Source organism: Panthera tigris, chromosome F3 (assembly GCF_018350195.1).
Source record: "Panthera tigris isolate Pti1 chromosome F3, P.tigris_Pti1_mat1.1, whole genome shotgun sequence".
Lineage (NCBI taxonomy): Eukaryota > Metazoa > Chordata > Mammalia > Carnivora > Felidae > Panthera > Panthera tigris.
Window position 1 is genome coordinate 27,987,252 of NC_056678.1, and position 14,059 is coordinate 28,001,310.

At 54.6% G+C, this 14,059-nt stretch overlaps 1 protein-coding gene across 1 annotated transcript in view; it reads right to left on the bottom strand.

Annotated features, from left to right (window-relative positions):
* Nucleotides 1-5,100: 5,100 nt before the first annotated feature.
* The window catches only part of QSOX1 (quiescin sulfhydryl oxidase 1), a 35,561-nt gene continuing 26,602 nt past the window's right edge, over nt 5,101-14,059 (bottom strand). The window contains exons 9-12 of the mRNA XM_042975692.1: nt 13,744-13,866; nt 12,788-12,935; nt 8,915-9,094; nt 5,101-6,980 (exon numbers count right to left, since the gene is read on the bottom strand). Of these exons, the coding sequence (XP_042831626.1) occupies nt 6,241-6,980; nt 8,915-9,094; nt 12,788-12,935; nt 13,744-13,866 (1,191 nt within the window). The 3' untranslated portion in view covers nt 5,101-6,240. The remainder of the gene's footprint in view (nt 6,981-8,914; nt 9,095-12,787; nt 12,936-13,743; nt 13,867-14,059) is intronic.

Consider the following 14,059-nt stretch of genomic DNA (forward strand, 5'->3'; position numbering starts at 1 on the left):
CCCATGCTACGTCCTGGGGCTGCAAAGGGAGAAGGGAAGATTGTCTTTGTCTTCTCAGAGCACATGCCAACGGCCAGGTGACCACACTGCCCTGTGGTAAGTGCCCTCCGGGGAGCGTACGCCCAGCTCAGGCTTGAGGGTGTTGGAGGACCTTCTTGAGAGAGTGATCTCTCGGCTGAGTCTAAAAGCAGGTCAAAACTGGGGCGCCTGGGTGGCTCGGTTAAGCGTCTGACTTCAGCTCAGGTCATGATCTCACACAGTTCGTCAGTTCAAGCCCTGGGTCGGGTTCTGTGCTGACAGCTCAGAGCCTGGAGCCTGCTTTGGATTCTGTGTCTCCCTCTCTCTCTGCCCCTCCCCCACGCATGCTCGCTTTCTCTCTCTCTCTCTCTCTCTCAAAAAATAAACATTGAAAAAAATAAAAACTTTTAAATCAGGTCAAAACTCAAACGCCTATATGGCAGGCAGCCAGGTAAGGAGGGATGTGAGCTAGGTCTGTTCTCAGACACAGATGTGCTCAGCCCAAATATAGGCATGTGCTTCACTTCCACACCCATATGGTTCTCTTTCATTTTTTCCTAAAACACGACTTGTGTAATTAAAAACAAGAGTACAGGGGAATATTTCCCTCTTCTAAATCAACAGTGCCAGTGTGATGATAAATCGTAACTGCCCCCTGGCCTCTGCACTCGGAGTGCAAAAGGGGGAGGTGAAAACTGTGGGTCTGAGAGGAGGGCCCAGTGGACTGTTTCCTGTGGGAAGCAGGCCCCAGGGAAGGTTTTCCGATGGTGAACATGGAGGCTATTCCAAGTTTGGGTCAGTATTTCTGACTATTAACATCTGTTTCTTTAAAGTTTATTTATTTTGAAAAAGAAAGCATGAGTGGGTGAGGGGAAGAGGCAGAGAGAGAGAGAGAGAGAGAGAGAGAGACTCCCAAGCAGGCTCCACACTGTCAGTGCAGAGCCTGACGCGGGGCTCAAACTTATGAACCATGAGATCATGACCTGAGTCCAAGCCAGATGCTTAACTGACTGAGCCACCAGGCGCCCCTGATTCTTAACATCTTTAAAGTTGATACATATTGCTATATTCTTTTTCAGAAATACTATACCAACTTATATGATCACTTTTCCAGCATCAAGTTGTATTGTTACTTGATGTATAAAAAATATTACTCTTTCACTCTGTTGATTATTGAAGAATATTGTTTCATATATTTATTGATCTTTGTATTTCTTCTTTTATGAATTGACAGTTCATATTCTTGGCCCATTAAAAGTGGTTTTTAATTGTACAAGTAGTAAATATTTAATAAAAATGAGAAAATACAGATAACCTAAAAAGAAAAACACCCATAATCCTCCCCCTGACTGTTAACCACTGTTGACCTATTTCATGTACATGTTCCAGGTTTTCACCCATGCCTTCAGTATCCCTATGTATATATGTATTCTCTTTTTCAAAAATAAGATCATACTATGTAGAACTGCTTTTGTAACTTCATATTTTCATTTAACAATATGGTGTGGAAACATTTTCAGCTTAAAAATACGCACTCAAATTGTTTCTAGTGGTTATGTTGTATTCCATTGTAATGATGTACCATAACTTAATCACCTCCGACTATGGACTTTAGATCAAATTTATTTTGATGTTATAAATATTCATCATGTAGCAAATCTTAGTGAATATCTTCAATTACTTCCTTAGGACAAATTCCAGGAATACAATTGTTGGATCAAAGGTTACATATTCTCTTAAGGCTCTTAAAACATATTACCAGTTACATTGTATTACAAATTGCACATTTCCCAAAGGTGGTGTCAGTTTTTACCTCCACAAGCGGTATAGGAGGGTGCTCTGTGGCAGACTGTATTTTTTTAAGCTGGCTTCGACAACCTCTCCCATCTCACATAGTTTTCCAGAACTTGTCACTGCCCTATCAGAAGGTGGAGTCTAGGACTCCTCCCCTTGAACCTGGGCAGGACTTTGTATCTGCAACCCGGATGAGATTTTATATCTGTCTCAACCAACAAAGTATAGCAAAAATAATGCTATGTGACTTCTGAGGGCTCTTATGTGAAAATGCCATGCACTTCTGCCTTGTCCTCTTTGGATACTTGCTCTCAGAGCACAGCCACCAGGCTGTGAGGAAGTCCAGGCAGCCCGTGGAGAGGCCTATGAAGAGAGCTGAAGCTCCCTGCCCACAGCACGAGCTTGCCAGACAAATTGCATCCAGATATACTGCACAGAGCAGAGATGAGCCATTTTCCCCTGAACTCTGCTCAAATTGAAGATTTGTGAGCAAAATAAATGACTGTTGTTTCAAACCTCTAAGATTTGGGGTGGCTTGTTATGCAGCAATAGATAACTGATACATGTCCTTTTCCCTCCCTCTAGCTAACACTGGGCATTATCCTTTTTTTCTTTCATTTTGCCAATAGGATAAAAAAGAGTGACATCTCTCATTTGGTCTTCATACTTTGGCCCATTATTTTCAACAGGGCATTAATGCTTTTCCTATTTACAGCAGAACTTTAAAATCCTTTAATCCTGTTTATTTTCCTTGTTGTTCTTTCTTTTCAAAAGAACTGCATTGGTTGCAAAAATTCAAAAAGGTATTTAAGTATTTCTTAAATTTCTAAATTTCTTGGGTGGGGGGGGGGGACCCAGGCAGTGCTGGGGCAGAGGACGCCGGTGGGGTGCAGGCTGAGGGCTAGCATGAGTGAGCCTTCCCTTCTCATAGTTGTCCTGGACTTCCAAGAGGACACAAATCATACAGGCTGTTATTTCTTTCTGCCACAAGTCCTTCCTGAGTGGCCTTGCAGGACCAGCCCTCCCTGAGCTGACAAGAAAACAGCTGAGATCACTGCAAGAAAGGTAAAGGCACCTTAGGGACCACGAGGCTCTGTCTGAAGCCTTCATCCTAGAGGTGAGGAAGCGGAGACCCAAGAAGTGAATGGCTCATCCAATGTCACATGCAGCTGGTTAGCGGCCAAGCCAGGAGAATGAAACAGATCTCCTCCTCCTCCTCCTCCAACTGCTGGTGACTTTCCTCCAGGGCCAAGGCTGTGTGGGTACCTGGACCCCAGGCCTCACCCCCACATCCAGGGAATGATGTGCTGCTCCTGGGCACCCACCTACCCACCCAGTGCCAAGGCTGTGGGGGGAAGGAGCCAGGCTGGAGGTGGGGCCACCCCTTGGGACCTCACCAGCCTGGGGGTGGCTTCTGAATGCAGCAGCCCCTCAGGCTTGTGGTCCTCCTACCCCTGCCCACTTCCTGTCTTCTCTTCCTTCAGGTCTCAGAGAAGCCTCCCCTAACATCCCCTGCTGGCCCCTCCTTAAGAGCATGAGCACATTTTCCTCTCTCGTCTCTTCCCCTAGAGTGGAAAGCTCCACCGTAGCGGGAACCACGGCTTTCTTCTGTGTATCCTCAGCTTTAGCCCAGGGCAGCATTGAACAAATCCTTAAATAATTTTTTTGAACAGAAACAATGTCTATGTTTTTTTACTGAGAATTTCTTGTATTCACTCTTTTTCTTTGTTGGACTTGGCATGTGCTTTCCCCTTGGCCTGTGATGCCTTTTCCTGCACGTTTTCCTTGCTACACCCACTCAGTTTTCAAAAGCCAGCTCGGCGGCATCTGTCTGTAAGAAATCGTTCCTAAATGCTCAGTAGGTAGCATCCCAGGCAGAGGGGAGTTTCTCTGTCCAGCTCCAGAACAAGGAGCCTTCGCTTTGGCAGAGCTCCCCCGAGGACCCTCTCCTGCGTGGGAGCTCTCCCAAGAAGTGGAGAACAACCCAGAATGGCAAGCAGAGTTTAAGTCACAGAAGCAGGGGCTCCCAGCCTGGCAGACCCGCCGGGGGAGGGGACGAGCTGGTGGGCAAGCTGGTTTATCGATGAAGCTGAAAGCGCCCTGGGGAAATCAGGGTGAAAGGCAGCAGCCCTGTTAAGGAGGAGGCCCACCCTTGTTTATCAATCAGAGCCACGGAGACAGCGCAAGAAAGGGTTGGCTGTGCGGAGGAGGCCCACACCCACTATAGAGGCCCTGGTGGGCCCTAAGAAGGTCCTGTGAAGCAGGCTTGCCGAGGGAAATCCTCTGCACTTGACACTGTGCCGGGTACCAGGCAGTAGAGGAGCAAGGCAGGTGGTCTTGGCCCCGTGGGCACTGGCCCTGGGACCTCTTTCACCTTCCTGCAGGCCGGGGTCGCACTGCCCGGTGTGCTGGCCCGTCAGCCTCCCCGCCAGGACCCGGTGGGGCTCGGGGAGAGGACCGGAGCCAGCTTAGGAGAACGGAGGGGGCACACGGATGAGTAGAGCCAGGACACAGGGAGGCTGCGGGGAGGCTCCAGGCTGGAAGCTACCCAGCTAACACAGGGCTGACACGTGCAGGGAAGGGGGTGTCGACCCCTGCCTGTGCCCCCATCCCAGCTGCCCCAGCAGAGGGAGCACGCTCGGCACCCCGCCTGCTTCACCCAGTGCCAAGGCCATCTGAGCAGAGTGAAGATGTCAAAGAGAAAAACCCCAAATCGGATTGAGGCTCCTGTTCCCCCTTAATGAGGTTCATTATCAGCTGTTCTGATCCTTGTAAAACCTGGCAGGCCGGATTAGGGACAGGCTCTCTAATCTGGCTGACTCCTCCCTGCCGAGCAGCCAAGGCAGGCCGCTGCCACAAACAAGCCCTCTCCTTCCTTGGGAGAGAGCTGGGGATGCAGGAGGCCAGGCCGTGGGGATGCAGCCAGGGATGCAGGAGGCCAGGCCAGGCAGGTGCGAGGAAGGTGCCTGGAGCAGAACTGGAACACGAGTCAGGTGCTCCAGGGAGGCTGGGGGAACAGGAGGCAGGATTAGAACTCCACCAAGGCCTGTCTCCAGTGCATGTGGAGACAGAAGGGGCTTGGGAATGGAGAGCTCCGTGGGCAGTACAGGAGGGTCCATCCCAGAGACAGGGGCTGTGCTGGGGCACCTCCTCCCCTGCAGGGTGGTAGCTATGTGAGCCAGGGGCCAGTCACTTCTGGCTGGATCCCCACTGAGGCTGGATTCTGCATATTCTGTCCAGACCTGGACACTAGGTCTCCAAACAGCAAGTTAAAGAACACACCAACGCTTTGCCTTAACAAAAATAATTTATTCCACAACCCTCCCAAGCAGTGGGGTAGAGTGGGAATCGAGCATGTGTACAGAGTCACCCTCCCCTCTGACCCTTTTAACCTCTGCACGATGGAAGGTGGGCCCTTGAGAGAGAGGACACTTCCTCACTGCAACACCCTCCACATTCAAACATTAGCATCTATTTCGGAGGCCAAAATCAAAAGACAAAAGACCCAGCTCTAGGAGGGGTAGAGTGCACTGGGGAGGAGACAAAGCACATTCGAAGCAACCATCTTTTCCCTGTGGCTTCACTCTACCCTCCAGCTAAGCCCAGAGCCAAGGCACTAAAGATACCAGCACCCTCCTTAAATCCCACACCAGCCCTTATCAGGTCCCGCCAAGCCAGCTGCTCACCACCCAGCCCCGTGGCCATCACCCATCCGAGTCCACACCAGCTCTGGCCTGCACCCCTCCTGAAGCAGAGGTGTGGGGGAAGGAGCCAGAAGCTCTCCTCCCTCCAACACTCACCCAAGCCTCACCTGGGAGACCAGCAGGACGTTCAGAAGCTTCCAGACCCACCCCCCTCAAAGCAAACCCCGCCCCATAGATACTGAGGGGCTGGAGGATGGACAGACCACAGAGGGCCAGAGGCAGTCCTGCCTTCTCTGGCACAAAGGCCTCTTTGCATCCAGAAGGGAGAGGGATGGACGGGGCCTGGGGTGCAGTGAAGAGTTCCGCTCTAGTGCGCCAGCCCTGGGAACGCTCCTCTGGATGGGGGACCTGGGGAACTGTGGCCTCACTTGCCCCAGTTTAGGCCCAAGGCCAGGTGGGAGACACGGAAGTTTCAGTGAGAATGAGCAGGACTTCAAACAAGGTGAAAAAAAGGAATGTGGGTCCTGAGAGGCCAGGGACAGAGCCTCCCATCCCCCCTGCCCACAGCTGTCCTCCCCCGTGCTGTCAGATGGACATGAGCCCTAGGTGCGCTTTCATGGCTATGGAATTCTCCTTCCCAGAGGGCCCCAGGAGGTTCATTGGAGCAACTGGCTTCCCTGGATTTCCCTGGACAAGGAGCAAGGGAAAAGGGGAGAGGAGCAGGGGGCTGGAAGAGCGCCATGAACGGCAGCTCCCCTTCCCGCCCCCTCCCAAGGTGAACGGTTCAGGCTGTGGGGTGGCCAGCGTGGCCCTTCAGTGCCCTCATCCTGGCCCGGAAGTAGGTGTACACGGCCAGGAGGCCCATGAAAGACAGGGAGTAGAGCCCCACACAGAGGCTGATGTCCAGGTGGGAAAAGCCCCCTCCCAGCACCTGTAGCCACTGGTCCCGGCCCCGCACGGGCCCAGCTTCCAGCTCCCCATCAGAAATGCTGGCCAGCTGCTTTGAGCTGCGACCCACTCGCCCCAGCTCTGCAGGGCCTCCGGGGTTCTTCTCAGCGAGGAACTCGGCCAGCAACACGGCTCCTGTGTCTCGTTTGGTCAAGTGTTCCCGCCCTTTTGGCCGCTCCAACGTATCCCTGTGAAGCTCTGCTATGTGCTCAGGAGGTCCCTGGTCTGGCTCAGCCGTCATACTGAGGCCAATGAGCACATCCCGGGGGTGACTCATCCTCAGTGTCTCTGCCGGAACTTTGGGAACCGTGGGTCCTGGGCCTACCATGACCCTAGCCTTCTCAGGGCCCAGAGTAAAATTTCTGGCTGCCATCCTCTGGGCAACCATCCGGGGGCCCGGCCCGGCTGAAGGAAGATCCAGGATGACATTGCTCGGCGAGAAGTGGGTCTTGAGGAATCTGAGGGTGTTGTCCAGGTCCCACACAGGCGAACCCCGGAGCTCATTGTGGCAGGCAGAACAGAGTTTGCGGGGCGGCCACTGCACCTTGGGAAAGTGGGGGTCCTCGCTGGGGGCACCTGGCGAGGAAAACACACACACAGGCTGGCTGTGACCCCTGGGCCTGCCTAGAAGCCCAGACCTCATTCTTCATTCAGAATGCCAGCTTCCTCATCTGCCCTTGGGAATGATGGGTATGAGAAGCCAGGTGAAAAATCCTAGCATGGGGCGGGGGGGCCCATGGAGCCCAGCACGGTGCTGCCCTGGGAGAGGAGGACTCCAATCCCCTCCTCAGCCACCACAGCCTCCTAGAGGCCGCTCCCTGCAGCCCCTTCATCAACTTCACTGCTGGGTTGTACCCTTCAACGAGGCATGGAAAAGGGTCAGAGGACTCAGTATTATCTGTCTTGCAGTCTTTGGTTGGTCTGCTAGTAATTTTCTTTGCATTTTTCTGAAATTTCCCAAGTTTTATACAGTGAAGAAACATTACTTCTGTAGTTCAAGGGAAAATGTTTTTTTAAAACAAGAGCTCTGGCATGTGGTAATGCACAGGTGTTCCTCACGCCGTGGCAGCCCTCCAGAGTAGGCAGGAGTTGGTGGAATTTCCTTCCCTGGTGGGCTCCAAGGGGTGGGTATGGGGGCGCCTAGGGGCCTGGATGGGGAAAAGGGCACTCAGGAGGGTCAGGGAGTTACCCTGATGGCTGGCTTGGTGGGGCACAGCCCCAGGCTGAGCCCCACAGGGCCAGGGTGGCCCAGGGAGTGCCCATCAGCCCAGATCTCTTGGAGGAGGCACCTTTCCTAAAGGGGTTAATAAGGGAACAAAAGGTGCTGGCCAGAAGGAAGCAGCGGCAAGTGATGTAACCGCTGGAACAGTTATTGTGGGGAGGGGACATCGAGCAGATTCCAAAGGTCCAGTGAGAAGTAGTGGTGACCAGCCTTGTAAAGCGAGCACTCGATTTGTACCTGCTTGTTACCAAGCAGTTTAATCCGAAAGGACCCCACTCCCCACCACCACCCCCCCCCCCCCCGCTCCAAGGGCGGGGTACTGCCTTCCTCCAGGCCCGGCTGCGCCAGGAGAAGCCCCAGATCCACCCTCCAGTGGCAGCTGGGCCCCAAGGGGAGCAGGGAGCCTGCCTAGGTCATGGGGCTGGAGGGTCACATGGAGCATGTGGGGGCGGGACGGCAGCAGAGAGGGAAGCAGTGAGAGGAGAGAGGGGCTCCTGTCTTCTTTTCAAAGTCGGCCAGGAGGCCCCAGGGGACCAGCAGCCTGCACCACCACCTGCTCCATTCCCTTCCTTTTCCTTTAACCTCGGCAGCCCCAGGCCTCACGCCTAAAGCTCCCACCCCCAGGAGGTCTGTCAGCCACTCCCCTCTCCCCACAGATAAGCCCAGGCTCCCGACCACAGATGGCCCCTCCCCACAGCGACAGTTTCTGGTCACCCCTTAGTTAAATGCTTTTGCCTGTTGGACCCATCCGACTCCTTTGCACCAGGAACAGAAAACACTGTAAATGGGGAAACTCAGAAGACAAGGCCTCCCCCTATGGGAATCAGTCCCTGTTTTTTTCTAGGGAGGACTTGGTCTTTGTCTTCAGGCACATTTCATTGCTAGACCCCTCCCCTTGGGTGGAAAAGCCCAGCTCTCCTCTCCCTGTTGGTGTGAGTAAGAAAGGGGCCAAGAGCCAGATAGCAGAACAAGGAAGGCAGAAGAGGGACCCCAAGAGTTCTGAGGAAGGTGCCCTGGTGCAGGAGAAAGAGTGAGCAGTGCACTGGAAGACCACAGTCCTAGAGTGTCAAAGCCTCAGCTTCCTCATCTGGAAAATGGGTCTAAAGACACTGACTCCATCAGCAGCAGGCGGAGCATGTGGAAAGGCTCTGTGCCCTGTGAAGCACTGTGAAACACAGGGTGTTACTTTGGGGATGAGTGTCCTGTCCCCACCTCTGGTCCAAGTCCCCTAAAACTCCCCCACCTCCCTCTGTAGGTGACTCCAGGCTTGGAGAGGGCCCTTCCTTACCGGCGAGGCGGGCGTTGACCTTGTTGTGGCTAGACCAGAGCCAGAGCACGGCGCTGTTCAGACTCTCCACCCGGTGCATGGAGGCCGCCGCCATCTGCTCAAAGTGGCTGGCGCAATCTCGGCAGCCGAAGAAGAAGCGCACGTAGCCCCGGATGGCCTGGAGGACCTCCTGGGCTTTGGCTGCGGGGAGAGGAGACGCTGTTGCGGTCGCGGGGGGTGGGGGGGCCTTTCTGGCTGCCTGTGCCCGCCAGCCCCACCACCGTCCCCTCCACGGGCCCCGAGTCTCCTTGCACACCTGTCCACCTTCCAGAGGTCACTTCAGAGTTGACCCCATCTCCTCCCAAACTCCTAAATCCCAGTTTCCTTTCTCTGCTAATCATCCAGGTCCCTGTCACTGACACTTGGGATAAAGCCCAAACTCGTCAGCAGAACACTTAGGCTCTTTGAGACGTGTCTGGAGAAGCAGGCAGGGGCCAGCCTGCCTACACCCCATCCCCTGCACCCCTCCTTGTGCCCAACCCACTTTGGGCTTCCTGCTCCTTCAGCCACTGCATCGGGGGTCCCTGCGATCTGGCTCTGCACATCCCCTGCTTTGTCTCCATCTCCCCTCACCCCCTACTCCCTCCCACTGGGCCCTCTGGACTGGCGTCAGTGCCCACCTCCGCAAACTCCCTTCACCTTCCTGCTGACGCTGGGCTCCCCGAAACACGCCCTCTTAAACCCTTTGTCTTCCCCACACCTCATACGTCAGGGCCGGTGGTGGCAGAAGGACCCTCCTTGCTGCTGGTTGCTTCCAAACTCTCTCTGTCCTGCGGCAAACTCCCAGCCCCTCAAAACAGGACCCATGGCCCCCCCCACCTCGACCACCCCCCAAGCCATCATTCTTAGCAACTTGAGCACCCTGAAAGCCATGCCTTGCCTTTGTCCTTGGCCCCCTGGGTGCTGCCCTCTCCTGCCCCAGCCTGGCTGCTGCCTGCCCCGCCACTGTGCGCACCGCCTCCTCCCTCCCTGTGCTCGGGGGCCTTACTCCTTCTGTCCTCGGCCTCACTCCTGTAAACATATTCCTTTGTTACTGCAGCACCCACTTCTCCCTTAACGCGGGATCATTCTGACTGGGAAAGACGACTGCAATAAAGACGTCCCTTCTCTGACCCCTGTTACTTCCCCATCATCTCGTTTCTTGCCTCTTGTTCTCCCCTCAGCCCATTCCAGCCAGGCCTTTCTCTCCACGACACAACTGCAACAGCTCTTGCCAGAGAGCCCCGCACCGCCCCCCCCCCCACCCCCGCTTGGCTGAGTACACCCTTCTTCTTCAAACACGGTATTTTGAAATCACAGCGGCTGCTCCTTCTCCATCTCCTTTGCTGGCTCCTGTTCCTCGTCAGAGGCCCAGATGCCACACACCCCAGGGCACAGGCCTCAGTGCTGTCCTCTGCCCGCCCCGTAATGGGCTTGTCCAGTCCTGAGGATTTACCTATCACCCCCATGCTCATGCCCACGAGATCTGTACCTCTGCCATGGACCTCTCCCCAGAAGCCTGGACTCAACTGTCTACATCTCCGTTCAGACAGCTAGTGGGCACAGACCACGGAGTCCCCCACCATCTACACACTCCAACCACTGAGCCTTCCCATTTCCCGGCTCACAGAACCACCGTCCACCAGAAGTTCAGGCCCAGCAACTCTGGGGTCTACCCTGGGTCCTGGCTCCTGCATATACTCTCCATCCAGTCCGCCCCGGGCTCCCATCAGCACTACCTTCAAAATTCTCCTAAATCTGGGGCGCCCGGGTGGCTCAGCCGGTTAAGCGGCCGACTTCGGCTCAGGTCACGATCTCGCGGTCCGTGAGTTCAAGCCCCGCATCGGGCTCTGTGCTGACCGCTCAGAGCCTGGAGCCTGTTTCAGATTCTGTGTCTCCCTCTCTCTCTGTCCCTCCCCTGTTCATGCTCCGTCTCTCTCTGTCTCAAAAATAAACGTTAAAAAAAATTTTTTTTTAAAATACTCCTAAATCTGACCACTTCTTCCACATGCTACCTACCACTCTGGTCTAGGCCACCACCGCCTCTCGGGACTAGCTTCACAACTTCCTGGGGTGGCCCTGCCTCCACCTTGCCCCGCTACAGACCACCCTCCACCCAGCAGTCTCTCTAAAGCATCAGTCGTTGGGGACGCTCCCCTATGAAACTCTCCAGCAGGGTCTCCTGACGCTGAATCAGAAATCCAACCCCTCCTTTGCCGAGACCACCACACGTGCACCTCCTCTACTGCCTCCCCCATCCCAGCCTCTCCCCCTGGCCTTCTTTTGCTGCTGCAAACACGCCAGACGTGTCCTCTGCACCTGCTAGTCCTTGGCCCGTGTTATCGGCAGTATTGTGTCCACTCAAATTCTTATGTCAAAGTCCTAACCTCCAGTATTTCAGAATGTGACTGTATTGGACACAGACTTCAAATTAGATAATTAAAGTAAAATCAGGTCACGAGGGTGGGTCCTCAGCCATTATGACTGGTGTCCCTACAAGAGGAAGTTGGGACGTGGCACACGGTGAAGACCACATGAAGACACAGCGAGAAGAGGGCCTTCTGCCAGCCAAGGAGAGGCCTCAGCAGACACCAACCCTGCTGACACTTTGATCCTGGACTTCCAGAGTCCACAACCGTGAGCAAGTAAGTTTCTGTTGTGCGAGCCCCTCAACATGTAGCACTTTGTTATGGCGGTCAAACGGGCACAGCCTGGAAACCTCTCTTCCCACATTCCCCCAGCTGCCTCCCTCTCACTAGCCAGGGCCCCGTGCAGGGCCGGCTCCTCGGAGAAGCCATCCCCAGCCACCCCAGCCACCCTGTGTAAACATGGCACCCCTCCCTCGCCCTCTTCCACACCACCTAGCTCAGTGTTCTTCAGAGCATTCATCATCACACCTGAGATGATCTATTTGTATGGTCCCTGTTCATCTCCTTCCCCTGGAACATCGGCCCTCCTGAGGCAGGGACTTCCTGCCTGATGCACCACGGTACCCCTCCCGACACAGGGCCCAACACTTTGAAGGTGCTCTGTAGAGACCGGCTGGCTGGCCGGCTGGCTGCACCCTGGCCGCTCCTCGAATCCCTCTGCCTCTGCTCAGCCGTTGGGGTGCTCTTCCTTCCTAGCTCGGCTCCTGTTCACCCATCCATTCTCAGCTTACCTCCTTTTGCCTCTCCTGACAGCATGGAGACTTCCTCCCCCTCCCTGCGCACCCTCATCCCTGGCTCTTGGCCTTGGCACCTTGCAGGGTGGCTCCGCCCCCCTGCCCCACGGAGGGCAGGGATTGTTTCTTTCCCACCTTTGCACCCTCCGGGCTGAGCCAGGGCCCCATATAACCCTCAGCAAACGCGGACTGAACTGAATACCTGCCCTTCTGGCTGTCAGGTGTGGCTGCGAGGCAGGGTGGGTGATGGAGGCAGCTGCTCGGTTTGGGGAGGGAACAGGGCAGGAGGAGCAATGTGTTCCCCCAGCTTCCCTCAGAAAATGACATTTCAGTGGGAAACACTAAAACTGTTCAAAGTATGCAGTATTGGCCACGTAGACCAAAACAGACATAGTTCTTTCCTTTACAGGAGTATAAAAAAACAGAACCACACATTTTTCATGAAGGGCTGGAAACAAAGCAAGGTCGTGGTTCCAAGAAAGCCGGCAAGAAACCTCATGCTGCTGTTTGCCGGGCACCACCCTGGGGCAGGGGACAGGACCGGGTGGCTTCTCCAGGTCCTCCCCATTCTGGTTCTACGCTGAGTGCACGCAGCCAGCTGCAAATGCAGAATCTTCTACATCTGGGCCTGAGTGAGGAGGGCAAGGCAGGGCTGGGCTGGGGCACTGGGGGTGCACAGGCCTCGGACTCACCTGCTTCATGCGAGTGGTCTAAATTGTGCCGGGCTGCTTGCACGGTCAGGAAATGAAAGAGGAGCCACAAGGAACATGGAAAGCCCCGGAAATGTGGCTCACTCCCCTGGCAGCCAACCCAGTTCACCTTCTTGACAATCACAGCGCCCTAAGGAACACATACGTGCATGAGAGCGTATATGGAGAAGAAAAGGAATGGGATGGGTGGTGAGGAAAGAAGCTTCCGGGAGACTCAAAGGTCAGCACACAACCCTAAGACAAACGAGGTCCCTTTCTTAGTCTCTCATCTCAAAGGTGGCCTTTCCCTTCCACTGGCGACACCCATCAAAGGAGCAGCAGATCTGAAAAGCTGTGACACAGACTGAGTTACATCCTTATTCTAGCCTCAACTTCCCCATCTGTAAAATGAGAAATGAGGGGTCTGGCCTCTGACCTCTGAGGTCCCTTCGAGCCTTGGCATCCTACAAATCTATAAGGCTGTGTGCCTCTGCTGGCTGCCGTGGCCCACCTTTGCAAAGAGCGGAACGCACAGGAGTCCAGAAAGGTGCCCCTGGAGAGGGCCAGAGGGGTCCAATGTGCCTGCAGGCCACAGGGAGCAGTGGCTACAAACTCGCTCATGGCTGGTATCTCACAATTGGACTTGAATCCCAGCCCAATCACCTACCGGCTATGTGATCGTAGACAAGTTACACAATCTCTCTTACCCTCAGTTTCCTCATCTGCTAAACAGGGATAATAGCTACCTTCCACTAAAGCTGGGAAGATCAGATGAGCTACGGTGCACGCACACAGCTCTAAGTAGCAGTTTATTCATTACGAATGGAAGGACCCAACCAGGATCCCGGACTCCTGCCCCAGTCCAAGTTGGTGAAGGAGGTCGGAGGCTACAGGGTGAGCCTTCCACTCCCACAGTTACTGAGGATACGAAGAAGGACGTCAGTTGTCCCCAGACTCACCTCCTTCCTGTTGTCCAGGGCAGCTTTAAAGAAACCGTAGGGAATTTTCTTCCTCTGCTGCCTCTTGAGCCAGTCATTCATGGAATGCAGGAAGTTCTGGACTAAGGGCTGGCCAGGGAAGTACTGTGGGGGGCACAAGGGGAAGCTGGGGAGTGAACAGCAATTCCCTCAGAGCCCTGCAGTCCCAGGGAGGATAGGGGGCTAAACAGAAGTAGGCCAAGGCAGTTTCTTGAAATGTCCCCAAGCCACCAGGAAAACATCCTGCCTGAGATGCAAATGTGTGTCCCTCACAACCTCTGCTCTGGGGTACCTGGTG